Source organism: Nomascus leucogenys, chromosome 1a (genome assembly GCF_006542625.1).
Source record: "Nomascus leucogenys isolate Asia chromosome 1a, Asia_NLE_v1, whole genome shotgun sequence".
In the NCBI taxonomy this organism is placed as follows: domain Eukaryota; kingdom Metazoa; phylum Chordata; class Mammalia; order Primates; family Hylobatidae; genus Nomascus; species Nomascus leucogenys.
In genome coordinates this window covers 6,645,178-6,672,709 of record NC_044381.1, presented here as the reverse complement: position 1 = coordinate 6,672,709, position 27,532 = coordinate 6,645,178, and the positions used below count along the sequence as shown (strand labels likewise).

The 27,532-nt window shown below is 34.0% G+C and overlaps 1 protein-coding gene across 2 annotated transcripts in view; it reads left to right on the top strand.

Annotated features, from left to right (window-relative positions):
- The window catches only part of KIAA2026 (KIAA2026 ortholog), an 85,541-nt gene that overhangs the window by 41,053 nt on the left and 16,956 nt on the right, over positions 1-27,532 (top strand). The window contains exons 4-5 of one of the 2 annotated variants that reach the window (XM_003273833.4): positions 8,866-8,945; positions 18,236-18,325. In XM_003273833.4, the coding sequence (XP_003273881.2) occupies positions 8,866-8,945; positions 18,236-18,325 (170 nt within the window). The remainder of the gene's footprint in view (positions 1-8,865; positions 8,946-18,235; positions 18,326-27,532) is intronic. The other variant, XM_030810692.1, reaches the window with a different exon arrangement.

Below are 27,532 nucleotides of genomic sequence, written 5' to 3'. Positions count from 1 at the left end.
TTACAAATTGTATTCAGCAAGTACTCTAAGCCTTAATTGAGGAGAGAAGACTTACATGCATGAAATAGAAGAAAATAATACACTTGTTTGTATACTTATTTTATTCTCAGAGCAAATTTTAGGAAGTCAGGTCTTAAGTGACGAAAATGTTTGGATCTGGTAGGTACAGTTTTGTCTGCTTACCTAGTTAATACTGGGTAAACATTGGCCAATTCCCTTTTTTCATCAGTTATTGAATTCCTTATTGATATAACAATGTTACATAAACTGTTATAATAACAACTAAATATTTGTTTTATGTAATTTTAAGTCCACTTGTCTATCTGAGGCTTTACCCTGTTCTTCTTTATTAAGTGTGAGACATCGTGGCCTTTCATAGTCAGTTTGGGGCATACCTTAATCCTGTCTTTACTTTCTCACTCTTTTTAAAAGTGAGCTCCATCATCATAGGTTTGGAAAGTACTCCTTTTAAAGATTCACATTGTGCTTTAGTAGAGGTTCACAGTTCACTTCGCAAAACTGATCATAGATTCGTTTTGAAATTCAGAAATCTTCAGATTTTAGAAGGGCATTATGGTGTATATAATGTTTCAGTCATCCCCAGTGGGGCTTAGGTTAAGTAATATCCCCAGTGGGAATTACTTCTGTAATCAAACATATAATCTCTACAGAAAAATGTATGAATTCGACTAAATAAAACAAAGACTAGAAAACCTTAAGTTGAAGTCAGGTTTTGTTACCATATAAATTATATTTGAGACTTTTAGTTTTCAAAACCTTCTGAACTTCTAAATTGTTAAGTTATTCTGGTCCTGTTTATTAAAGACTCTGGAAAGTCTTGAAGAAAAGAAAACTGCTTAATTTTCTTTAACGTAGTATTTTTTTCAAATTTGTTTTAACACAGCTTTTTTTCAAGTAATGGTTACCAATGACCTGTGTATTCTGTAGAATACACTTTGGCATGAGCTGTGTCATTCATGACTGAGGTATGAACCTTCACTTAGGGTGGACTAAGTTCTACATGTGGTTAATCTGGTCTGTTTTATGTTGCATAATACAGGCTTTAATTTTTGGTAGTATCTCTAAATTTAGTAAGCCTTCTTAACTGTGTTGGCAGGTGATTTTTAGTAGAAGGCACAAAGACAATTTGGTTGAAAATGATTTGATAATTTCAGCATAGTTTGAGGCAGTTTGGGTAATATTTAAGCATTTTAATCTACTTTTCAGAATTGGGGTTTCTTTCCTCCTTTTTAAATTTTGAATTCATTTTTATTCATTTAGGCCTGTTCCTTACTGTTGGAAACATTATAGAATAAATAGAAGACAATGGAAACAATATAATGTCCATTATCTCATGCTTGATCTTATGTTTTTATTCAATCATAGAAAAGAAAAATATGTCCTGGCGATCAGAAATTTTTCCTTGATGACCTGTTTTCAAAATTTAAACGTTTCTGAAAACTTTGTCATTTAAGCAAGACAGGCAAGATTAGCTGTGCATAAATTAAAAATAATTATTTAAGAGTAAAAAAAACTCAGCAAAAAAATTCAAATCATTTGGTTTTCTTTCATTGTTTTTTCTTATTATAAAAGCAGTACATTTTCTTTAAAGAATATAGAGACAAGCAAAAAGAATAGCCCTTTCCTCATTACCTAGTAAATGTTTGTTCTTTTATCACTTCCTTAAGGAAGCCTCCCATTATCTTTTGACTTGTTAAAATTTTCCCTGCTGTTCATGTTTATAGCACCAGACACTTCTGCTTCATAATACTTATTATAGTTGCATTTACTTCTAGGTTATTTTGAGGATTGTCTCCTCTCTATTCTATAACATTCTTAGGGACAGAAGGATTATTTCTGGTTTTGCATCCCTGGCACTTTAGCAGATTGCTTGATGCATTGTGTGGTAATATACTGAACAAATAAATGAACACATTTAATATGGTTCACCTAGATGTAACTAAAACTAACTCCTTGATATGTATCTTTCAACACTTTTTCAAAGACTGTATTTTTGAATAGGATTATACTATACATACCATTTTAACAATCTGCTTTTTTTTCCCCTACATATCAGTATACCATGAACATCTTTGTGCAATAAATAGGTCCCTGCAGCATCATTTTAAAAGGCTGTGTATGATCCTGTTGTATTTTCAGTTAATTTAACCAGTCTCCTTATTGGACATTTTGGTTGTTTTCAATAATATGCTATTATAGATTGTGTAGAGCAAGTAGAGTTGGCTAAAATGAATTAGAAATTCTAAAAATTAGGGGACTTTTTATAAAATCTGAAAAAACACAAAAAAGATTGCAGATGCATTAACAGTTACAAAAAGCTTATGGTGTTTTAAGATACTTTCAACCAGTTTTGTTTGGAAAGTTTTCCCCCCTCAAATAGTCACTATTTTCTTTTTTTTTTTTTTTTTTTTTTTTTTTTTTTTGAGACAGAGTCTCACTCTTGTTGCCCAGGCTGGAGTGCATTAGCGTGATCTCTGCTCACTGCAACCTCTGCCTCCTGGGTTCAAGCGATTCTCCTGTCTCAGCCTCCCGAGTAGCTGGGACTACAGGCGTGTGCCACCATGTCCGGCTAATTTTTGTATTTTTAGTAGAGATGAGATTTCACCATGTTGGCCAGGCTGGTCTCGAACTCCTGACCTCAGGTGATCTGCCCACCTCGGCCTCTCAAAGTTCTGGGATTACAGGCGTGAGGCACCATGCCCGGCCAATAGTCATTATTTTCGCCCAAATCATTTTATGGTAGCACCTCTAAACTGACTAAAATGAATAAGACAAGTGGTCTTATTCTCTTAAAGGTGAAAAAACTAAGTTAAAAAGTGGTCAGTGACCTCAAGTGAATAATAGTCAAGTACAGATAAAGACAACACAATAAAAGGTCAAGTAGAGAAAAAAACAGTATGCTATGCTTGTCTGGGAAGGTTTTACAAGGGATGAAGGACTTTGAAGAATAATGGGAATTGGATAGGTGGAAAATGTTGAATAACACGAACAAAAGCATAGAGGTATAATTAAGTGAGGTGTCACTGGAAGAAGCACAATACAAGAAGACTTTTGTGGAAAAGTTGAGGTTTTAGAAGCTGTTCAAATGATAGAAGGGTGTCATTTTTGGGTGATCTTTCTAGGCATGTGGTACTATGTTAAATAATTGAATCAAGAGTCCAGTGCAAGGAATTGAGCTTGAAATAAGATATATCAGCTGTGTAAAAAGTAATGAGCTGCTTTATAGGAAATGACTGAGAAGGTAATGTAATCTACAGTGTTTGATTATTTCCAGGCCCATATTTGTGAATAGGTTATTATATAGTTCTGTAGTGATAGCACTAGAGACCCTAACTACGTGTGTCTTACGGAGAAAAGTTTTAGCATACCAGCTGAAGATTGCAAAATATAAAGAGAGTGAAAGGATTTACTATACTCCATGTCCTTTTATTTTTTCAATTCTTCTAGTTTTTGTCTAAAAAACCTAGTACTCATTGAGTGCTTATTGTATGCCAGGCGCTGTTCTAAGCCTTTATACGTATTATCTCATTTAATCTTCATGAAAACTTCAAAAAATAAATATTACTATTATTCCCCGTTATTACAGATTTTAGAGATTTTTAAAAATTGAAATAGAGATTTACTTGTCCAAGGTCACACAGCTAGAGCTAGTAAGTGGCAGGATTAGGAGAAAGGATCTTGCAAGATAATTAGGATACCATTAAAGAGCTATGAAAAGAAGTTGGCAGGGGTAAGATGAAGGGGTAGATGATAACTTTAACAAGAGAAAATTCTAAATCCATGTAAGGATTGAATATGTGACTTTTCTATCGCAATGATAGAAGAAAATTCTATTTTGAGAGAGATGCTGCAATAAGTAGCAGAATTTGGCAACTGATTCAATATTCTAAGTTAAAGGGTAAGAAGAAATGGGTGTTCAGGAGTTACTGAATTATGTGATAGGGTTAAAGAATTACCAGTATGATAAGAAATTTGCTTATAGGTAAGGAGAATAAAAGGAAAATAAACTGTTTTGTTAAGGTCAAATTGCTTACTTGAGATAGAACACTCCAGAAACTCCTAGAATATAGTTAGCTCAAGACATGCACATTTAGTAAATAAAAGACAAGTTTAGGCTCTAGTTCTGTGACTTTACATCCCAGGCACTTTGCAAATTCACTGTTTAATAATACAAATACCCTTGAGTTTTTACTTGCAACAATGATTAATATCTTAGTATTCATTTATTTATTAAGATTCCTAAGATGAAAGTACAGAGGGAGAAGTGAATGTGTTGGGATAATTTTAAAACATGGAAAGGCTAAATCTAGGAAAGCATTGAAGTACCTTTTTTTTTCTTTTCTTTTTCTTCCTCCTATTCCTCCCTGAGAGACAGGATCTCGCTATGTTGCCCAGCTGGCCTCGAACTCCGGGGCACAAGCCATCCTCTCACCTCGGCCTCCCAAGTAGCTGGGACCACAGGCGAGCTGGGATCACAGGCATGCACCACCACACTTGGCTTAAAGTGGAAGTCTGATTATGAGTAGCCCAGTGGTCTGAGGAGTGAAGACAGGAAAACCAGGTGAAGGAGAGGGGTAAAGAATGAGGAATAAGAAACTGAGAAAGGGGAACTGAAAGGGGGATGATAATCACCTTCTTGTGTAAAGAAATATGCCATTTCTTTTATAAAAGGCATATTTCCAGGTTCTAGAAAACTAGAGTGTTATGCCTCAGTTACAGTATAAAATATATCTTTAGTTATAATTTTCCTCTCAGGTTGGGCATTCTTAAGTTGTTCTAAGCATAGTGTTTTAGAAAGCTTCATTAGGGTATACTTTTGTAACAGTAATTACTAAGGTTTGTTATTAAGGTTTGTTAATGTTTCCGTATGCATTTTCCAGGTACAGGTTGACACTTTTTGTTTTAGGCTCAGGAGTGGTATTGAAATTCTGTGTATGTTTTAATTTGACTTCTGACTTCAGCATAATTTTAGGTTTGAGAATTTTATTCTATTTTATATGACCAGGTAACTTAGGGCAGTGGAAGTAAAAGGCCTGGGATATGATCAAGTTGAGTGATAAGGGAAGGGAAGCCCACTGGGGGGCAGTATGTAACTTCCCCTGTATATATTTTGTCCTGAAGCAAAAACAGGTTACCAAATAAAGGCGTGATTTTGTAGTATCTCATGCTCGATTTTTAAAATAATATTTGATTTTTTTGAAGTGCTGATTTTTTACTGAAGAATACCGGAAAGTTTATACTGAAAATTTTTTTTGAGGATATATACCAAAGGTATTAAAAAACAGTAAATGTACAAATCATCCAACCCTAATCAAAAGGAATGCTCTGAGCCAAACAGAAGCAGATTACATCCCTTTCAAAAATTTGAAAGAATGCAGTATTTTACCATAAAAAGAGTACAGCTTTGAAGTGAGACAGACCTAATTTCACATGTATGCTCCTAGTGCATATTAGCTACAGCTCCTCCATCAGTTTCTTTACCTGTTGATAGCCTGTTTCTTTATCTGTGATAAGTGAGGTAATACCTACTCGGCTGTATTGTTAAGATTAATTAGAATAGCAAATGCATAGTATGTCACTTGCAGCCTGGCACATGGTAGGAATTAATAAATGGTAACTTAAGATATTTGTGCGGTAGAATTACATAACGCAAGGAGCTTGGACTTTGTAGTTAGAATCCCTGACTGTGGTGCTTGCTTACTGTGTAACACATGAGTAAGTTAATTAATCTTTTTGATCTTCAGTTATTCCATATTACAATAGAGTTATTACCTACCTGGGAGGGTTATATTGAGAAATAAATAAGTTAATTTATACAGACCACTTTACTAAGTATCTGACACACAGTAGGTTCTCAATAAATGTTAATCTTCTTACTACCACTACTAGGTCATGTTGAAACTCTTTGGTGAATTGTTTAAATTATTTAAAATCGTTGTCAATGTTTTCTTCACTATAAAATAGACTTAAATGGACCCTCAGAATTGTAAACAATTACCTGCATCCCTTTTCCTACCGCCTAGATTGTTGGTGACATTTCTGAAAAAAGTAGGATTCTTGTATTTAGGGATCACGTCTTAGAACTTATGTGTGCTAAATGCTGTAAATACAAAGTGAATAATGTGATTTCTGTCACCAATAATTTACAGTATAGTAAGGATGACAAACATAAGAACAGACAATTACAATACTCTAAGTTAAGCATTACATTCAAAGTAGAGTGGTAGTTTAGAGGACATATGTGTAAGAAGACCTGAGATGGAGTAAGTAAAAAGAATTTAAAGAAAGTTAAAAGATTTTCTGTTTAGGCTTTTCTCTCCATAGCTTAGCCAAAGCAATAGCTAACATTTATTGATTACCTACCATGTGCCTAGCAGTAGTGTAAGCTTTTGGGATGTTATAACCCATTTCATTCTCAGACAGTAGGTAATACTATTATCCCTGTTTTTCAGATGAAGAAACTGCACAAAGAAATAAAGCAGTTTGCTCAAGGTCTTGTATGTAGTAGCTATTATACATGACCTCTATAATAGCAGGTGGTTGTAGGAGGTATTCAAACCCAGGTAGTTTAGTTCTAAAACTCAAGCTCATAACCAATATGTAACATTACCTCCAATTTCCTAATAACATTTAAGCATCCTAATGACATGGTGAACTGAAATACCAAGTAACCACCTTAGCTTCTCAATCCATTCAAATAGAGTAGCTGCTAGAATTAACTGAGAATTTAGTACCTGTGTTTAGTGCCTGTGTAACAATAAGATGAAATTCACGGGACTATCAGGGGTGACCTCTGTTGTGCTTATAAATAAATACAAAATCAAATGGCTTTTTTTTTTTTTTTAAGCTAATCAGAGTAGGGCTGGTGGGGAGAGGTTGAGGAAGAATTTTATTTCCTCCAAATTACTGTTTTTATAAAACCTTCCCATACATACGTCAGCAAGATCATTCAGTTTTTTCTTGTGAACTTTAAAAAATGGTAAAGGCAGTGTATAGAGGAAAGGCATCTTGGCATTCAAATTCGTGAGCCCCCTTCAGCAATACTTACGGCACTCAGTTTAGAAATCAATTACTAGCTGTATTATAGAGATACCAAGAATTTAATCACTTCTCCCTGAGTATTGCTTATTTAAGCAGCCCACCCACTTACCTATCTTTGTAGGAGTTTACTTCTGTTATAAGGTACTGTGTAAGCACAGAAAATAACAATGGTGAATAAAGAAATATATGTTGGGTTATTTTAATTTAACTGAAAGCAAATGTCAAATGACACCCGTCAATACTTATTAAAATAAGACAGTTAAACCCCTGTGAACCTCAGCAACTCAAAATTTGCAGTTCGGTCATAGTATACATGGATTTTATTGAGCTAAAAGTTAGAAATTTTATAAATTACAGTTCTGCAATATGATTAAAAAGTAATACAAAAAACAAATTATAAACTGGAATTGTGTCGAGTTGACATATTTCTTGCAAGATCATATTTATATAGGAAAATGTTTGGAAAGGAGCATTAGGATTATGTACGGCAAAGTTACTTTATGTACTCACTCATTTTCCCTTTTGAAAAAAATATTGACTTTTAAGCGGATTTTAGTCTGCAAATGATTGTGAACTAAAAATGACAGAAAAGTATTTCTGAATATTTTTTGTGCCCTTGTGTAGATTGTAAGCTCCTAGAGGATAGGATTTTTCTTCTTTATAATTTTTTAATTCCTTGTTGTCCCCGTAATTTGTACGTAGTGTCATTATCCAGTATTTGTTGAGTAATTAACAGTTTGTTAATTGATTTTGCTAATTACAAATTGGGGGAAAACGTTTAATGTGTTTCTAACTAAAAATAGAATTTTTTTTTTTTTTTTTTGAGACAGAGTTTCACTATTGTTGCCCAGGCTGGAGTGCAATGGTGCGATCTCGGCTCACTACAACCTCCATCTCCCAGGTTCACACGATTCTCCTGTCTCAGGCCCTCAAGTAGCTGGGATTACAGGCACGCACCACCACACCCGGCTAATTTTTGTGTTTTTAGTAGAGACGGGGTTTCGCCATGTTAACCAGGCTGGTCTTGAACTGACCTCAGGTGATCCACCTGCCTTGGCCTCCCAAAGTGCTGGGATTACAGGTGTGAGCCACTGTGCCTGGTCTAAAAATAGAAGTATATTTTTTTGTCAAGTTAAATACAAAAAGTAGATATATTTCAGTGTATACTGTGAATTGGCTTTAAGTATAAGAGGTTTATTTTTCCCAGTGGTTTCTGATTCCACAAATAACTAGGTGCACTTTAAAGGGAGATGTTTATCTTCTTTTAAAACTTTGGGTATTGTTACCACCAAGGGCAGCCTATTAGGTGAGTGCAGAGCTAAAGGAGTAGAAAAACTTTGTTACCTAAGCTACTAAGGGGATTTTCACATTAGGCTGGCTAGAGACCATAGTCTTCAGCTGTAGTTCTTATGCAAGTTCCTGACTGCGAAGTCAATGTTAAAGGTAAGGTTTTTTTCCCTATGTAGTCTCATTTTAAGTTGCAAATGTAGATTTTAATTAAGCAGTAGTAATGTGACTTTTTTGCCTAATCTTTCAGTAGATTCTACCATATAACACATTGGAGATGGTAATAGTTCAGTTCATATAAACATAAAACAGCATTTGTTAATACGTCTGTTAACAGGTAGTTAATAGTTTAATGTTTGCTTTTACTGGGGCTTGTTTTGATTCATCATTTTTATTTGACTCACTAGCAGCCATCTGTTAGTTACAATTTAACTTTCAAGGATCTGCGTAATTTGTTTTTTGTTAATGAAGTGCTATAAACAGCATTATGAAGCTTTTCTCTTTTAATCTTGAAAGGAAAAAAATCCGTCTCTAAAAAAGCAATCACAAAGAAGAGGAAAACTGTCACAAAGTCACCTACTGTACCAGAGTTTCAGGTAAATGTTTCAACTTTGTCTCGAAATTTTTTAATTTTTTGTTTCAGTGTTCATATCATTCCTCGAGAGTTTGGCTGAATTCCAAGAAACTGTAGCACACCTACTTGTAATGAAATGTTTCTGACAATGACTTTTCCCCCTGCAAGTGCAGATGTAACCAAGATTTAATCTGCTAGTATTTGATAATTTTTACCTCTATTTTTGTCTTTTAATAGTAAAAACCCTTTTTTATATCTTAATCTCTACTACATTTCCTAGAAGCAGTTTCATAGAAATAATATATATATACTATATAGTATATGTATGTGTGTGTGTGTGTGTATATATATATATGTATAGCATACATAAAAGCAAATGTGTGAATGAAACTCTTCCAAGAACAAATCATAATTTGGAGATGGTAATATTGCCTAGATAGTTCGTTTTCATTTATTTGGGCACTGTAGGAATAAATGGTAGATTTATTAACTTGGAAAACAAATCTTTCAACTCTTAGCTGTATATGATCTTCAGAGAGAATATTAAGTAAAGGTTAATTGAAATGGTCTTTAAACATTTCTGTGGAACAAAAAGTAATTATATGTACTGCCATATGATGAAGTGAAGAGTTTTTTATTTGTAGCTATACTAAGCAGAGAATCTCACCCTAATTAATGCTTTTATTTTCTATTTTATAAAAGATGTATTTTCTTCAATAAACACTTTCTTTAAAAACGTCTTTGTATTCATATGTCTAGTCAATTTTCAAAAGTTTTATAAACTCATACCTAATGACCAAAAGATAAAAGTGATGTTCAAATGAATTTGTGAGTCTCAAGTCAAGTAGAGATGAAAATAAAGGGACAATAGCTATGAAAATATTGATAATATATAATGTAATAGATATATCTAAAAATGTGGACACATTCATTTTCAGTAAAAATTCTATTTTGGAGAGTGTTTTTATGGAAGTTACTAACTGGTAAAAATTTAACATTTTTAAATCAACAGTTAAAATAGACATGTTTTTCTCTTAGTACTTTAGAATAGAGTATTTTTAATGATATTCTTAGGATGAATTACAAACATTTCTACAAAATCCTTTTATATATTATATAACCTTGGTTGCAGAGTAGTTAATAAAAAAATAACAATTTTACTGTTTGCTTAGAGGCCTTTATACCACTTCTTGTGACATATTTTTTAATGCTTTAGTATTACATCATCATGCATCCACTGCTGTCACACCTGTGTTTACTATTTCTCCCACTTATGTTTTTCTCAATCCTCAAAGCATCAGCCCTGGGAATATAGATGTTAGAGCAAATCTGGCCCATTGTTAATATTTCCTCTATACCCATCTTAGTGAATAGACTTTTCCATATATTAAGTAGCACAGGCTGCATAGCCAGTGGTTTTTAAAATCGCAGTGGTATTCATTAGTGAGGCATGAAATCATTTTAGTAGATTGCATTACCAGTGTTTCTTTTTTAAGCTAACAAAATTAAACTGGAAAAGAAATCAGCACAATTACATATAGTAAGTGTGCTACATATAGCAATGTGAATATGTACACTCCAATATAGTGTTTTGTGAAACTTTGGTTTCAATTGTATGTGTGTACACAAGGATATGCATTGTAAAATGTGTCGCTGACCGTGGGTCATGGTCAAAATATTTTGCTAGATTGAGCTGTTTAAAATAGTCTTGGCTGGGCCCAGTGACTCACACCTGTAATCCCAGCACTTAGGGAGGCCGAGGCAGGCGGATCACCTGAGGTCAGGAGTTCGAGACCAGCCTGACCAATATGAAACCCCGTCTCTACTAAAAATACCAAAAAAATTAGCCGGGTGTGGTGGCATGTGCCTGTAATCCCATCTACCCGGGAGGCTGAGAGAGGAGAATCGCTTGAATCTGGGAGGCAGAGGTTGCAGTGAGCCAACATCGCGCTATTGCACTCCAGCCTGGGCAATGAGGGAAACTCTGAATGAATGAATGAATGAATGAATGAATGAATAAATAAATAAATAAATAAGTCTCTTCCTGGTTCTCAAGGTATCCTAGAGGGAGAGAAAACAGAGAGGGAAAAAGAGAGAGAGAGGATAGAGAGGAGTAATAGTCTCATGAAAACAGCGGTTCTTATGCCTAGTTTACAATATGAATACCACGGCATTACTCATAAAGAAACTTGGCGGCCGGGCGCGGTGGCTCACGCTTGTAATCCCAGCACTTTGGGAGGCCGAGGCGGGCGGATCACGAGGTCAGGAGATCGAGACCACGGTGAAACCCCGTCTCTACTAAAAATATAAAAAATTAGCCGGGCGTGGTGGCGGGCGCCTGTAGTCCCAGCTACTCGGAGAGGCTGAGGCAGGAGAATGGCGTGAACCCGGGAGACGGAGCTTGCAGTGAGCCGAGATTGAGCCACTGAACTCCAGCCTGGGCGACAGAGCGAGACTCTGTCTCAAAAAAAATAGAAACTTGGCAACTGTCTCACAGGAAAGTAGATCATTTGCTTCAAATATGCACATTAATAAAATTGGAGATAGTGCTAGTCACTAGTAAACTTTGCTGTTAAATGCAAAACTTAGTTTTGTCTCTCAAAATAATTTTATGTAGTGTGTTACTTTGAGTCTTCCACATGTAAGAAGACTATTATGTAATAAAGTGAATTTATTCCATGCCCAAAAGTTCTAGCGACATGGTATTTAGCACCTCAGATTCTGTAAATTATTTGTTTCGTCCAAGGTGTTTTAAATATCACATTTCTAACGTTAAACATAAAAATACAGAAATATTTAGCCAGAAGATCTTCATATTATTCATTCTGAAATATCTTGCTTCTGAAAATAATGAACCTGTTTTTGGATAGATAATAGATCCCTTTTGTAAAACCTGACCGATTTGCCAAAGGACCAGTCTTCTTTAAATTGACAGAAAGCATGCTTAGATAGAGATAAATGAAAGGGTTAAATTGTGAATTTTTTTTAAAGTCCTAATGAGTTTTTAAAAATGTTTTGACCTCAGCTGCTTTTTAGTTTGACAGTGTTTTTGTCGACGTTTTTTAAAGCCAGAACTTGAACTTGTCCCCCTATTTGCTTCAGAAAGAATCCATGTTTATATACACACCTAATATCTGCACCCAGGTTTAGAAAATAATCATCCCACTCCTATTTAGAGTATACACTGTGAACATTCAAATGGTGGATTGGATTTGTATGTGTGGCAGGGTGGGGTGGGGGCGGGTGTGTGTGTGTACAGTCGGCCCTCTTTATCTGTAGGTTCTGCATCTGTGCATTCAACCTTGGATTGAAAATATTTTATTAAATGTGTCTGTACTAAACATGTACTGATTTTTTTCTTGTCATTATTCCCTAAACAATATGATTTAACAACAATTTATATCACAGCTACATTGTATTAGGTATTATAAGTAATGTAGAGATGACCTAAAGTACATGGGAGGATGTGTTATATGCAGATACTGTACCACTTTGTATCAAGGTCTCAAGCATCCTTGGATTTTGGTATCCACAGGGTTCAGAGGTGAGTCCTGGAACCAGTACCCCACGGATACCAAGGGACGACTGTATATTGTAAAGGGGCTAACCAAATGTGTGCCACTTTTTCCTAAGAGCTATGTCAGGGGTTCTCAAACTTTAGATAGTGTAAAAATAATGTGATACCTTTATTTAAAACGAAGATTGTTGGTTTCATCCTCCAAAAGACCTTGATTCAGTGGGTACCAGTAATCTGCATAGTGGTTAAACACAAGGGTTCTGCAGCCAGGCTACCTACTTGGGTTTGAATGCCAGCTCTACCACTGATTAACTCTGTGGGGTAAGTTATTTAACTTCTCCATGATTCCAGTTTCTCATTTGTACAATGGGGTAATAATAGTACCTTCCTTGTAGAGTTGTGAGGATTGAATGATACAGCTTACTGTTTTAGCCATTTTTATTGTTTTCAAATAAGCAGGTCAATCACTTCTGATGAAAAACACTGAATTTTGAATAGGAAAATCAATTAAAAATGGCATAAAAACATGTATTATTGACCCTTAGCACTCTTTCCATTTACTTAAAACCTTGAAATAAATCTTGGATTTGGTCTTAATGAAAGTGGCACATGATTAAGCCTACAAGAATTTGAAAAGTGGAAAACCAAGTAATAGTATTTGCATCATTATGTTTGATGAGAGTGAAAACTTATGTTTATCCCTATTTTATTGTTATGATGCATTATATATTTGGCATGTAGGGGAAATTGCTGGGTTTTTTTAGTGATAATTATAGAATATTGGTGATTTAAGCTTTTATATCAACTTTAACATTTACTTATGACTTTGTTAAATTGGTAAAATTCTTTTTCCCTTATCTGTTTTGTAATAAAAGAAAGACTATTAGACTGAAAAGTGAATATCAGTTTTCCTAATAGTTACTTTTTCCTAAAAAGTCTTTTCATTTAACATTTTAGAGAGAAATCTAATGTTATATGACTTAACTTTTGTACATAATTATGACAGAAAGTTACAGGAAGTATTTTTAAAAACTAATGTGTTGAGTCACAATAACATAAGTTTTAAAAATAATTTAACAGCCTTAGTTACCCTAAGTCTGCTTTTCAACAATAACCAAAAAAAAAATCTCTCATGCGGTGTGCACTTGCTCCCATTTCGTATGCATGATTGATTGTAAAGGCTGCTTTGCAGAAGAACTCCGGAATCCAGCTGCTAAGACTTATACTACATTGTTTTCAAACATAAGCAGAAACTCGCTGATCCTTAACATACCTCTGAAAAAACTGTACTTCTCCATCTAACCAGTGGAGAAACTAAGGAATAAGAAATAAAGTACTTCAACGTAACAAATTGTAACCAAAATTAAAATTAGGGTTTTGTTGTTGTTGTTGTTGTTTGTTTGTTTGTTTTGAGACGGAGTCTCACTCTGCCGCCAGACTGGAGTGCAGTGGCACGATCCTGGCTTACTGCAATCTCTGACTTCCTGGTTCAAGCGATTCTCTGTGGTTTCCTCTATCAGTGTGTCATCTTAGGTCATTTTACCTCTGTTAGTTTAATCAGCTTTTTAACTGCTTCACTTTATTAAGACGTTTTGATTATATCATTATTTTGAATTGCTCCCTCTTAAAATGAATATTTTTAACCTCGGCTTTTTGTTTCACCTTTAACAGCAGAAGTTCTTCTCCCTTAAAATTAATATAGTTCTCCCTTAAAAATATATATTGTTCATTGAGAGAAACATCTGTGTTTAATCACATGGTTGTTTGTCAGACTAATTTGGCTTTCACATCACAAGTGATATCCTTATTTGCAAGTTTTTAAGTAGTCCTTATTGCTGATATGGTGATGATAAGAAATAAAAATGAATTCTCCCATCTGCATAGTTTTAGCAGATGCTATTATAATTTTAGTTTAAATACAATATAAATTTTGAATTTATAGCATGCATTTAGTATTTCACTTATAATTTTTATAATAAATTACAGGATCTTTTTATTAGAATGGGAGTGAATGTGATCCCTTTTGTCTGGACCTATTCATTTTTACTTTTCTACATTGTTTTCCTTTTGCTTTGCTTTTTAATATAATCTACCACATTGTTTGTATTTTTTTAATGTTACCTTATGTCCTTTTTTGGAGCAAGTAAATATCTTTCAGACCTATTGAATTTCTACCCAAAGGACATAATTTCTAGTTTGAAGTATCAGTAAAGTAAGGAATGATTTATTATGTAGTTCTAAGATATGGTCATGGAGTTTTTTTTTATCTCTACAGGGCCTCCCCACTCCCACCACATACATACATTGCTGTTTCTTGAGTTGAAGAGAGGACCTTTTAATATTACCATTTAATAAAAATGAAAGCTTAGATATAAACTAAATCCTAAAACTATAATACAAGTTCAGTTGTTAGATTTCTTTATTTTGTTTTGTTATAAAGACCCTTTTAAAAAGAATATAATACAGTAGAAGTCCTGGGTTCTGTGGTTTCCTCTATCAGTGTGTCATCTTAGGTCACTTTACCTCTCTTAGTTTAATTAGCTTTTATATGAATTGGAGATAGGTCTCTTTAGCCTAGGATAAGGCTTGGACAAATTACACATTTTTAGTCCCTTTCAGCTCTGAGGTCTGTGATTTTGTAGCTCTGCCATGGATTGTATTAAATGAGAGGTTAACTTGAGGGAGTGTGACAGCCTTGGAGAGGTTCTTCCTGGGAGGTAAAACTCTTCTTGTAACCTCTGCGGCTTGACTGAAAACCTTCTCTCGTAAGTGTTAGCAGTGCGACCTGACTGTAATCTGAACTGCTATGGAGTTTCATGTTCACCGCTGCAGGCCCTGTGCCTCAGATATGTTTTTCAAATGCAAGATAATGAGAAGGAGGTTTTAATAAGGTGTTTTGCTTTGTTCAAAAAAAATCTATGTTCTCCTTTTTTAAGTTGAACTTTATTTATTGGGTTGATTCTGTTTTTAAAAACATCATATGAAGTTGAGTTGAATATAATGGCCACATATATGCCTTATTTCGGAGGCAGAAGAGAGGCAGTAGAGCTGTATATGACATTGAGTTGGCATAAATCAAACTAATTGTGTTCCTATTCAGTTTTATAAAAGGTTAATTTGACAGTATATATTGGGTATATATATTAGGTATACATTAAATATATATAGAGAGAGAATATAAGTTTAATATATAAAGTATAAATTGTTACGTAGCTATTAACATCATTTTAATATAACCTCAGAATAAATATTATAGCTAAAAATATTTTAAGAAACAGTTGTCTTATCATTGTACATTTAATTCAATATGCCATTCCCTATTTGGAAATTAATCTTCTTGTATTTGCATACTCATTAGCTCCATGGTACCAGAATGTTCCAGTAGCCATGTTGATTTACAATTCATTGTCAGTACCTTACTACTCAAAAATGTTATTTGCAGACAATACCTGGGAACTTGTTAGAAATGCAGAATCCAAGGTCTCACCTCAGACCTACTAAACAAAAAACTGTTTTATTAAGATCCCCATGCAATTCTTATGCACATTAAAGTTTGAGAAGTACTAATTTAGTACAGTTTACTAACTAGATACAGCCACTTGAAAGTGTTATTTTATGTAGCTCTTAGCTGTATGATTTCATTCATGGTTTGGCTTCAGAACTGTGTTATCTCTTGCCGTAAATGGAACATAAATATCTGTTGACTTTATAACTAATTGATAATTAAAAGATCTCAAAATGTTTTCGGGCATGTTTAGTTGTAGGGGTATATGTCTTCATTGTTCCTGTAAGTTTCTATGAAGAGATAACTGTGTTATCTCTTCCTTTAAATGGAACATAAATATCTGTTGACTTCATAACTGATGGGTAATTAAAAGATCTCAAAGTGTTTTAGGGCTTGTTTAGTTGTAGGGGTATATGTCTTCATTTAGTTGTAAGGGTATATGTCTTCATTGTTCCTGTAAATTTCTACAAACTGCATGCAAAATATACCCTATTCCTTGTGTAGTGAGACAACTGAGATGCAAGTAAAAATTCCTCTGTGGTTTGCCATATGTGCAAATAAGAAATCTATGATTTGATATTAACAGGTACAACCAAGTTCGGTGAAAAGAGGTATAGCCATCCATCTGCAAGCTCTGGGGCAAATTTGACACAGTCATCATAATAGCAGATTATACTATGAAAAGTTTAGTCCTCACTGAATACTTAATAAAAATCCACTGTAGGGACAACATTGTTCCAAGTCTTCATAGTTGCAATAGAAGTTGAAGACGATCTCTAGTTCTAGACCCACTTACCTGGTTGGCCAGTCCACTGCTTCACCATCAGCATTTCTTTCATAAGTAAATTTGGCAAATTGGAATGTGTAGTTTCTAATAAATATCAGCTACACTGTCCCACTACACCACTGTATTGTTTCTACTCTCAAATTGTTTAATCTGGATTATTTAAGTACATATTTTCCCTACTTGGTCAATTCTATGAGTTTGAAATTATATAGATATTCCTAATATGTAATTGTTAATACAAATTATCTGTGATCATTTTTTCTTAATCTCTTAGGTTGAACTGTCTTGCCATTTTTGTAGATAAAAAGCTTATCAGCAATTTCATATGGTTTAACCTAATAAAAGAAATTTAAGGGTCTCTGCCTTATTTTTGTCACTCAGTAGCCACAAGGAATTGTCTTGTTGTAACCCACTTTTGCTTTTATTGTTTTTGTTTGCTCTTCTAACAAAAGAAAGTGCCCTTTAGGAAAACAATCCCCTTACACTGAAATTAATTAATGTAACAAACGTGGGGCTGATAAAAGCTAATGGTGAATTAGTAATTTATAAGTACAGTATATTTTTAAATTATCACATGGTATAAACATTACAACAAGACTTTTCATTAATCTGAGATTTTTCCTCTCTATTTGGTTGCAGTTTTGTTTCAGAAATCTTTTTCACAGTATTTTTTTTAAAATAGCTTAAATTATTTTAGGAAAAGAGTATATTGAACGAATTGGAGAAATTCAGTATACTTTTACAAAAACTAAGATGTAGTTACTGATATTTTTGTTGCTGTTGCTGACAGTTCACTAAAACTTTAGTAATTAAACCAAGCTAGTTTAGTTGTTAGTAATTAATAATTATTTTGGCCATTTGCCAGTGTTACCAGGTGAAATGAAATGAGCCACACAATTGTGAAAGGAAATAGATGCTATCTGTGGAGATGGTTTGATTAAAGACTACTAAACTGATATTAAGAATATGTACTTCATTTTGTTTAGGTCTTTGAATGTATTACATATAGTTGCAGTCCTTTTAGCAATCCCACCAGCGATAACTAAGGTTTGTTACATCGTATAGTTAGCAAACCAAGGCAAAGGTGTAACAGTTCTCCAGGAGGGTGTTTATTCACCTACTGGGAGACTGCCTGATGAAGCATTTCTTAAAGGTGATTTGACAACCTGTGAAATCTAGGGTGAGTTTCCAGATCTTTGTCATTCTGGGCTGAAAGTTAATAATGTTAAGAAAGTACCCGAGTTATAAAGCAAACTGAAAGGTGGGGATGTGGGATGAAACCACCATTGTTGAAATTTCAGCTTCTTTTATACTAAGCCTGAAGTTCATACATCATAGCAAGTAAATGTATTTGAAAATATAAACTGCAGAGCTTTTCTTGCTTTTTACTATTACAGAGAAAAATAATTGTGAATTCAGTGTGTGTTAAAACAACTTCTGTTACCACATTTTGGGTGTTTTATATTATGTGTTATCAAGCTGTGTTTTTGTGTTTTATTTTAGCTTATTTGCACTAATCTTGATGAACTCAGGGAATTAATCACAAAAATCGAGAATGAACTCAAAGATCTGGAAAACAGTAGAAAAAAATCGGTAGGTGTTGATCCAAAAGTTCTATCTATTATTGTCAGCATTAAAATTTATTCCTGCTTTTTCCTAAAGCCTTTTTGAAATCTTGTTTTCCTGGATTACATGAAAATTTACAAGGAAAGATAGAAACATTGTTTCTTTTATTTCTCCTGTGTGGTCTAGTTTTCATTTTTAATAGACAGAAATCGTGCCAGGGGCAGTTAAATTAATTTTGTTTGCCTGGTTTGTATCAGGTGTAGTTGTAGATATTTCCCAGTATACTGGCTGGTTGTTTTCTGACTGGTAGTTTTTTGGGTAATGTTTGCCTTGCAAATATTCTTAATAATTATATGCTTTTAATGGAAGTTTATTGCTTAGTAACATAAAATTTTAATTCAGTGTAACAGAAAAACAGATGTAAATTGTTTAATACTGCCCCAGATAATTTTGATACATACTTAACAATATGACTTTTTAAAGAACCTTTATCTGCTGAAAGTTTTTTTAACTTTCATTATTTCCTCTAAAGTATAATTAATCTTTACTTTCATATTCTAATATTTTTATTGTTCTTGAGAGACTAGAGTTTAAGGGCATATATTTATTCACCTGATACTTGGTAAAACACTCAATTGTGCTATTTATTAAATCAATAACACCTATTTAACTAGCATTTATAGTTGGACTATGCACAGATTTTAAACACAATTACATACCAATAAATAAATGGGAAACGGTTTAAACCTGAAGAAAATCATTTTTTTAAAACCTTTTGTTTTCCGCCTTAGGAATATCATGAAGCCACTTTTAGATCTATGCTCAAAACCTGTTAATATAAATATGTATAAAATATGGTTAGTGATTCAGCAAGTTTGATATCGGCAGATTTGTATTAGTCATTTTATATGTTGTTAGGAAAGACATGTTGGTAGCACTCTGAAAGGAGGAGATTGCAGTACCATAAAAGTACAACCTTCTGAAGTTACTTAGTACTAGGGTGAAACAGCCTTAAGCATTTCAGAAGTCTCATGTGTGACAGATAACCCTGAAAGTATCATGGTAATTTAAGAGAGAGAATACTCATGATGATAGTCATCAATTAGCAAGAAAACATTATGTTCAATAATTAACTTGAGAATGTGGAAAACTGCATATTTTGGAAATATTTTCATTAAAAATGGTTTAGATTCTTATATTTTTATACGTATACACTTTAGGTGTATAGGCAGTCTCTTGATGTGGAAGACCATGTGTTTCATTAAAATTTACTGCTGTGATATATTCCTCAAATATTTATGTTACGTAAATGTTATTTACTCAGTAGCCAGAGGGTTTTTTTTTTTTTTTATGTTTTACGCTCAGAAAGGACTAATTCTGTTCGTTAATAGGAAGGAATAGTCTTTTTAAAATATCAGAGTGTTACTGTTTTTTGTGGAAGTTGTTTGTTTTTAGGGAGGTGTCCATATTTCATTCTAAACATTCTGTTAAATTTGCCAATTTTTTATGCTACAGTTAAACATAACTTTCATTTATTCCCATATTATAAATTAGAGGGTTTTTTAATGCATAGTTTTAAGCGTAGTTGAATTATGTACTTATGGCATATATTATAGGAGAAAAAGACTTCTGCAAGCGTTCTAGAGGCTTCTGTAAAGCCATTCACCTCATTTCCATTGGTACTGTGTAGAAGAAGAATAAAAGAAAACATAAACCACAGCCAGGCGTAGTGGCTCAGGCCTGTAAACTTAGCACTTTGAGAGGCTGAGGTGGGAGGATTTCTTGAGCCCAGGAGCTCGAGACCAACTTGGACAAAATAGCTAGACCCTGTCTCTACAAAAAATAAAAAATTAGCTCAGCGTGGTGGTGCATGCCTGTAGTCCCAGCTTCTCAGGAGGCTGAGGAAGGAGGATCACTTGTGCCCAGGAGGTCGAGGCTGGGCAACAGAACCAGAGCCTGACTCAAAAAAACAGAAGAAGAAAACATAAACTACAAATATTTGACATTGTATTCCTTGAGGGCATGTTAATCAGAAAATTTTAGATTACCCTAGGGTTTAGTTGATTTGTATCTCTAAACTTTTAACTTGTCCATGCCCCCTGATGTTTGCATATTAGTTTTAAAATATGTTTTCCACCCTTCAAAAAGTAGAAATTCTTGGAACTGTACTTAGCAGGGATAATCTTACTGAGATTACTAACATAAGAGCTCTTTCTCCTTAATTTAAACTGTTTAAAAGATTGTTTACATGAACAGATTATCTTAACCAATGAAACAGCCACACAGCATAAAGCAAATAGACAATAAAAGTTTGCATCTATTGTTCCTTATTTTTTACAAAAGCTAATATTGATTGTGATAGATGTTCTAGGAATTAACTTTATTGAATGTTTATGTTATGTAATGTATGTTATGTTACGTTACGTTATGTTATGTTTTATGTTATGTATGTGTACTGCCAGTTTAGCATCTTTTGGGAGTAAGGTGTTTCAGTTAACTGAATTTCTAGATAACTGAAATGTAAACCTTTGATACTAAAACAATTTTAATGGAAAAACTTCCCTGACTCCTTGTACTAAACACAATTTAACCTTTTCTTTATGACTTGAGGGTCATCATTATGAATAACAATATTGTTACTCTAAAAATCTGTTGGTATTAGTAGCTCTGATTAAACATTCACCAAAAGGCTTTTAGGTTAATATATTTTGAAGGATTTTGTTTGTATTTTTGCTTTTGTTCTGTCTTTTTTTCATTGCCAGGCCGTCTGTCACCTGTCATTTCTTGTGTGTGTCCATATACTTGCCCTAGTTGATATATTGTGGATTAAGAAAGCAGGTAACCATACTTACTAGAACTGAGTTCATAGTGAGGACCTGAAGGATTTTCTTAATAATGAAGTGTATAAACTTGGTAATAGTGACAACTCTTTTGACTGATTCCTTGTCTTGTGGCCTTCCTTCACTATTGTCAGACAAATGAAGTATTAATACTGATCTTCATAAGAGTATATCATTGTCAAAACTAAGTATGTGGAGTCAAAACAATTCTTTTATTATCAACATTCATATCTATGATAATGGCTCCAGTAACAAGATATATTCCATTATAAATATTTCTTTTTATAAATTATAAATGTCATTACTAAAGATAGAAATTACACATGTGATAAAGGATTTAACATGGATTCATATAATACAAACACCTAGCTGCTTCAGGAGGCTTCTCTGCAGGGACTTTCCAGGTAGTATTTCCTACCAAAGTAGAAAAGCAGCAGGGAAGAATGGTCCCATTTTTTCACTCAGGTAAACATTCCATTTTAAGTTTTTTTGTTTTTAATTAATAAACTTTATTTTTTAGAGCAGCTTTATGTTTACATAACAAGGTCTTTTTAACCTTTTAGAGGTTTTGTCATTGAACTACTCATTGTACTGGAAGACTTAGTGTTTTAAAATTTAGATTGTTTACTCATTCTTGCAAAACAACTAATTTTGTTTATGGTTAATGTGAAGAGAAAAATGCTTTAATTTTCTGAAATTTAAACTTAGTTCACTAGATCCCATCACTCCATTTAGGGGTTTAGTCCAAAAAGTCCTCATCATCCTTTAGATCCTGTGGTACTGAACTTAATTTTTATCTACCAGAGATTTGTTAAAAGTGAGACCTCTGGTTGAGATAAATATGTAGTTTGACAAAGTCCTTTAGTTTTTTCTTTCTCATCATTATTTACATGATAGCAGTCTTTCATGATCTAAAGAAGAAATCGGAACATTTTGTTTTTATTTTTGTGGTTTTAGTTAGCAGATAAAATTTGCATTTTGCTTAATTATTTAAAAAATACCTGTTTTAATATAGGAAATTTATTAGTTTTCCTGAAAAATAGAGCTAAGATACTGATAACATTACCTGATCTTATTGTACTTGAAATTTGTTAGACAGTATTGCTTTCTAAATCATAAAAATTGGAAGATTTCGCCAAACTTATATTTCTAATAATATATATTTTGTATAATCCCCTTTTCCCTCATATTTGTTTAATGCCCTTTATGTTCTGTATCATAGTTCTGATTTTCAAAGAAGTTTCCATCTTTTTCAATTAAGGAAAGACCCTTGTAGAGATTGGGCATGAGGAAAAGTGAAAATTTTGCAATAAATATGTTATTTATAAGGAAAAAAACCTCTTCTGGGTTATGTGATGATAAATGAAAGTCTTATAAATATCGATAATTAAATTTTAAATGTAAGACCACATCTTTTCTAATACATCTTAGATAAGCCCCTCAACATTGAATAAGATCTAAGATTTTATTTCTAAATTTTATAATCAATATGTAAGGAAAGCTATACATATTGAGCACAACCGCCTGTGTGCTTTGATCCTGTAATGCTATTTGGAATTTAACTTTTGTTCTCCCCATTTCTTCTCCCTACCCCCAAAAGTAATATACACAATGGTGTATTTAGCAGACCACCCCTAGTAGTGGAAATTTGTAAACCATCCATATGTCCAGCAGTAGCGAGATGACTAACCAAACAATATTAACACACTGTTATATAGCTAGTAAAATTGGTAGATCATTGTTACAACACGGAAATATTTGTGAAATGTTAAGTTTTAAGAACATACACAATAGGCCAGGCACGGTGGCTCATGCCTGTAATCCCAGCACTTTGGGAGGCCGAGGTGGGCGGATCATGAGGTTGGGAGTTGGAGACCAGTCTGGCTAACATGGTGAAACCCTGTCTCTACTAAAAATACAAAAATTAGCCAGGCTGTAGTGGCACGTGCCTGTAATCCCAGCTACTCGGGAGGCTGAGGCAGGAGAATTGCTTGAACCAGGGAGGCAGAGGCTGCAGTGAGCCAAGATTGCACCACTGCGCTAGAGATTGTACCACTGCACTCCAGCCTGGGCGACAGAGCAAGACTATCTCAAAACAAAAAGACATACAAAATAATATGTACATAATGATTACAGTATGTAAAAAGGTATGTTAAAAAGAATTAAAGAAATTTCAAGTAATGGATAAAATTAATCTTTATTATGTTCTTAATGTAAATTCAGAATACAATAATAATACTTCTCTTACCTAACCAAAGGGTGTACATTAGCTAGACTGAATATTAGAGAAGTCAGAAGCTTAGATCAGAGATGCTAACCCCCCCAGTTTTTTGGTCACAGAGTTCTGTATAAGCCAGTGATTATCAATCAGGAATGATTTTGCTCCACTTCCCTAGGAGACATTGATTGTCATAGTTGAAGAAGTGGCACTGGCATTTAATGGATAGAGGCCAATGATGCTGCTGAACATCCTACATTGTAATGATCCTGCAATGCACAGACATTCCTCCACAACAAAGAACTGTCTTGTCCCAAATGTCAGTTGTGCTGAGGTTGTAAAACCCTGGTAAAAGCCTGTATTTGCTAAGGGCCTTATTGTTTCATTCTATCCACTGCTGCCAACTTACTTGGAGAGAAAACAAGTTGATGTTTTGAAAGTTAGGTAGAAATCAGTGAAATCATAATACCAGATCCCGTCATAGAATTCTATTACATAATATACTTCTAATTAAGACTTGTACTTGATAGAACTTGTGATTGTCTGTGTTAACCTTTACCCTTCATGATTCCATCGATGATTAAGAAAGAGTCTGGACCTTGGCTTCCCTTAGTATAGGAAATAAGTTACAAACCATATAGTTATATATGTATTTTCTTTATTCAGTTTTAGAAATATGATGTGTATGTTCTTAACTGAAGATATTGTAAGGAATGATAGCATAAGTAAATGGAAAAATATTGACAAGTAATGTTATAAAATAATGTTATAAAACTACATATAATGTTATAAAACCAGTTATTACACATGTAATGGTAGTGTGTTAATTATGTTATAAAACTACGTGTAATAAGTGGTTTTATAACATTAACGGCTTTCACTGTATGAATACTGATATAAGGCAAAGAAATTATTGTGCATTAATCTTATTTTCTAACACCTGTAAAAAATAAATTTTATTCTATTATATTGAAGGATAATGGAATTTTCCCTCTTCTCTCCATTTCATGTCCCATTTTCTCAGTGAGGTATCAATATTTTTAATATTATAGCCAGCTGTTTAGAATACAAAATCTGTTGTACTACAGTATAAGGAGCTTTAAGTACATTCACAGTTCTCAGTAAGCCCTGATTACTTTACTTCATGGCTTTGGTTGTAATAATCTCTAAATTATTCTTAAAATTAGTTTTATTTAGGGTTTTAACAGTCACATCATGTGTACAATATGTTTTTCTAGATCTTCTGGTAAACTCGTTAATGGTTAACAAAACTGAAAACTATCTCAGCTGTGGGAGAAAATCAATTTACCTTTAAATAGTTACACTAAATCTTTTAAAAATTAAAATGACCTTTTGGAAATGTTGCACAACAGATAAAATGTGCTTTTTACCTGCTTAGTTACAGATTCTAGCCTTATTTATTAGGTAACTATTTTCTGAATGTCTTCTATGTGCTGTGTATAGTACCAGGAACTTGGTAGGAATCCAGAGATTAAAACTAAGTTCCTATCGTCAAGGAATTCACTTACAGAGTAAGATTTTATCCTCAACCTGTGGGTTAAAATATTTATTTATTTTAATTTATTTTTATTATTTTTAAGATAGGGGCTCCTTGCTCTGTCACCCAGGCTGGAGTGCAATGGCACGATCATAGCTAGCTCACTGCAGCCTTGACCTTCTGGGCTCAAGTGATCCTCCCACCTCAGCCTTGAGAGAAGCTGGGACTAGAGGCTCAAACCACCACACCTGGCTAATTTTTGTATATTTTGGTAGAGATAAGGTCTTGCTGTGTTTCCCAGGCTGGTCTCAAACTCCTGGGCTCAATCGATCCTCCTGCCTTAGCCTCCCAAAGTGCTAAAATTTTTATTTTTAATTAGGGTTGGTTGGGCTAGCCCCTGTCGTTTTATAAAATATTTAATCTTTTATTTTCAAGCTGTGTTTATTCATAAGTCACCAGACACCATAGACATTTGTTCACTTCCCTTAATTACATGTTTATATTAATATGTTGTTTGAGAGTAGGGTAGAAGGGCAAATAACATGAATTTTATGGAGAATCAAATGTTAACTGACATGTTCAGAATAATAATGAAAAAGGGGACCTAGATGATAGGAAATGTGAACCAGACATATATGACTGGTAAGGCAAACAAAGCTTCAGTTGACTGTAGTCACTGAATTATTTGAGAATGCATTATCTTCATTCATATCCTACTCTGCACAACTAAGAACTAGATTTTAACTTTTGTTTACAGTGCTCACTGTTTCTACTTACTGCAGTTTGGCTTGATGGTTTGAATCCCATCAGGGAAACTTGCATGAAAACAATGTTTGAAAACCTCTTTCTTCCAAAGAAAGTTCCCGTTAAAAGGGAAAAAGATTGTACATTGTTTCTACATCAGGCAGGGAGTTAATGCTGTATATTCCGTATATCCCAGCACAGAGTTGAGTTTCAAAGGGGTTGACCTAGATACAGATCCTTCTGTAGTCAAGAGCTTTCTAGTGTTTCTTTTTCTTTTCTTTTCTTTTCTCTTCTTTTTTTTTTTTTTTTTTTTTTTGGAAACGGAGTCTTGTTCTTTTGCCTAGGCTGGAGTGCAGTGGTGTGATCTCGGCTCACTGCAACCTCTGCCTCCCAGGTTCAAGCGATTCTCCTGCCTCAGCCTCCTGAGTAGCTGGGATTACAGGCATGTTCCACCACGCCCAGCTAATTTTTGTACTTTTAGTAGAGGCGATTTCACCATATTGGCCGGGCTGGTCTCGAACCCCTGACCTCAGGTGATCCACCTGCCTCGGCCTCCCAGAGTGCTGGGATTACAGGCATGAGTGCCACCGCACCTGGCCTAAACCTTTTTCAATCACGTATCACATACCCTTATTCAAATATAAGTAACATTTTAAATGTCAAACATTTTTCAAAGTCCCAATCAATTTGTATTGTCTTCTGTTTAACAGTTTGATTACTACCTTCCACGGTTCTGGAAAATTGAATTGAAATCTATGAAGGTTAAGGTGAAAAAAAAATGAGCTTTACATCATTCTGTGTTTTTGTATTATAGAAGATATAAAAATCTTTGGAAAGACTTCAATTCAGTGCCTTTTGTGAGTTGGGAAATTATGTCAAAACTCAATGGACTGAATATTAATAAAACTTTCTTAGCATCTTACTAGACTCTGTAGAAAAAGAAAAAAATTGTACATTATATATTGAAGGAAAATTAACCCAGAATCCAGCAGAGAGCACAAAGGAGCCTAAATAGAGAGCACAGAGTACACATGTGGATGTTCCACTACTTTAAAATAGAAAGACCTTATGGGAAACCAGTTCTTTAAGATGTAATTCTAATAAGTAGTAGCAGCTACTTTTAATGAGGACAGGAGCTGTTTAAGGCAGATTTACTGACAGCATGATACACTGATAAATTACTTATTTATTTATCTTTGAGACAGGGTCTCACTCTGTCACCCAGGCAAGAGTGCAGTAGTGGGATTTTGGCTCACTGCAACCTCCACCTCCCAGGCTCAAGCAATCCTCCCACCTCAGCCTCCCCAGTAGCTGGGACTACACATGGCCGGCTAATCTTTGGATATTTTGTAGAGACAGGGTTTTGCCATGTTTCTCAGACTAGTCTCGAACTCTTGGGCTTAAGTGATTTACCAGCCTCGGCCTCCCAAAATGCTGCGACTATAGGCATGAGCCCCCATGCCCGGCTAATGAATAATTTTTTTAAAAAAAATTGAAAAAAATATTTAAAAGCAGGTCTTAGGAGTTTAAAACTAACAAAATAACTTGTTTATAATGATGACCCAAGTCATCAAGAGTTAGATTGTATTCATTATATTGTCAGAAAATCTGAAAGACTTATATTTTAGGAACATTTTAATCAATGTTTAAATAACCTTTTGTATCTAAGGACGAAACCTCAGTTACATGAGAAATGTGCTTATGTAGTGGAACACTTACTGTGGGCCTTTTCTGTCAGAGTTAGGCGTTGTGAGAGAATATGAAAAAATAAAAGTAAGTAGGATACTGTCCCTGCTTTTCAAATATTTCCCGTCTTAATTTCACTTACGTGGAACTTTTTATGCCCGTCTTATGCCAGATAAACATGCCATTACTTTGTGGTTTAGATTGTGCTGTGAATTGTTTGAGAACCCATCTTTCTGATAGCATATATA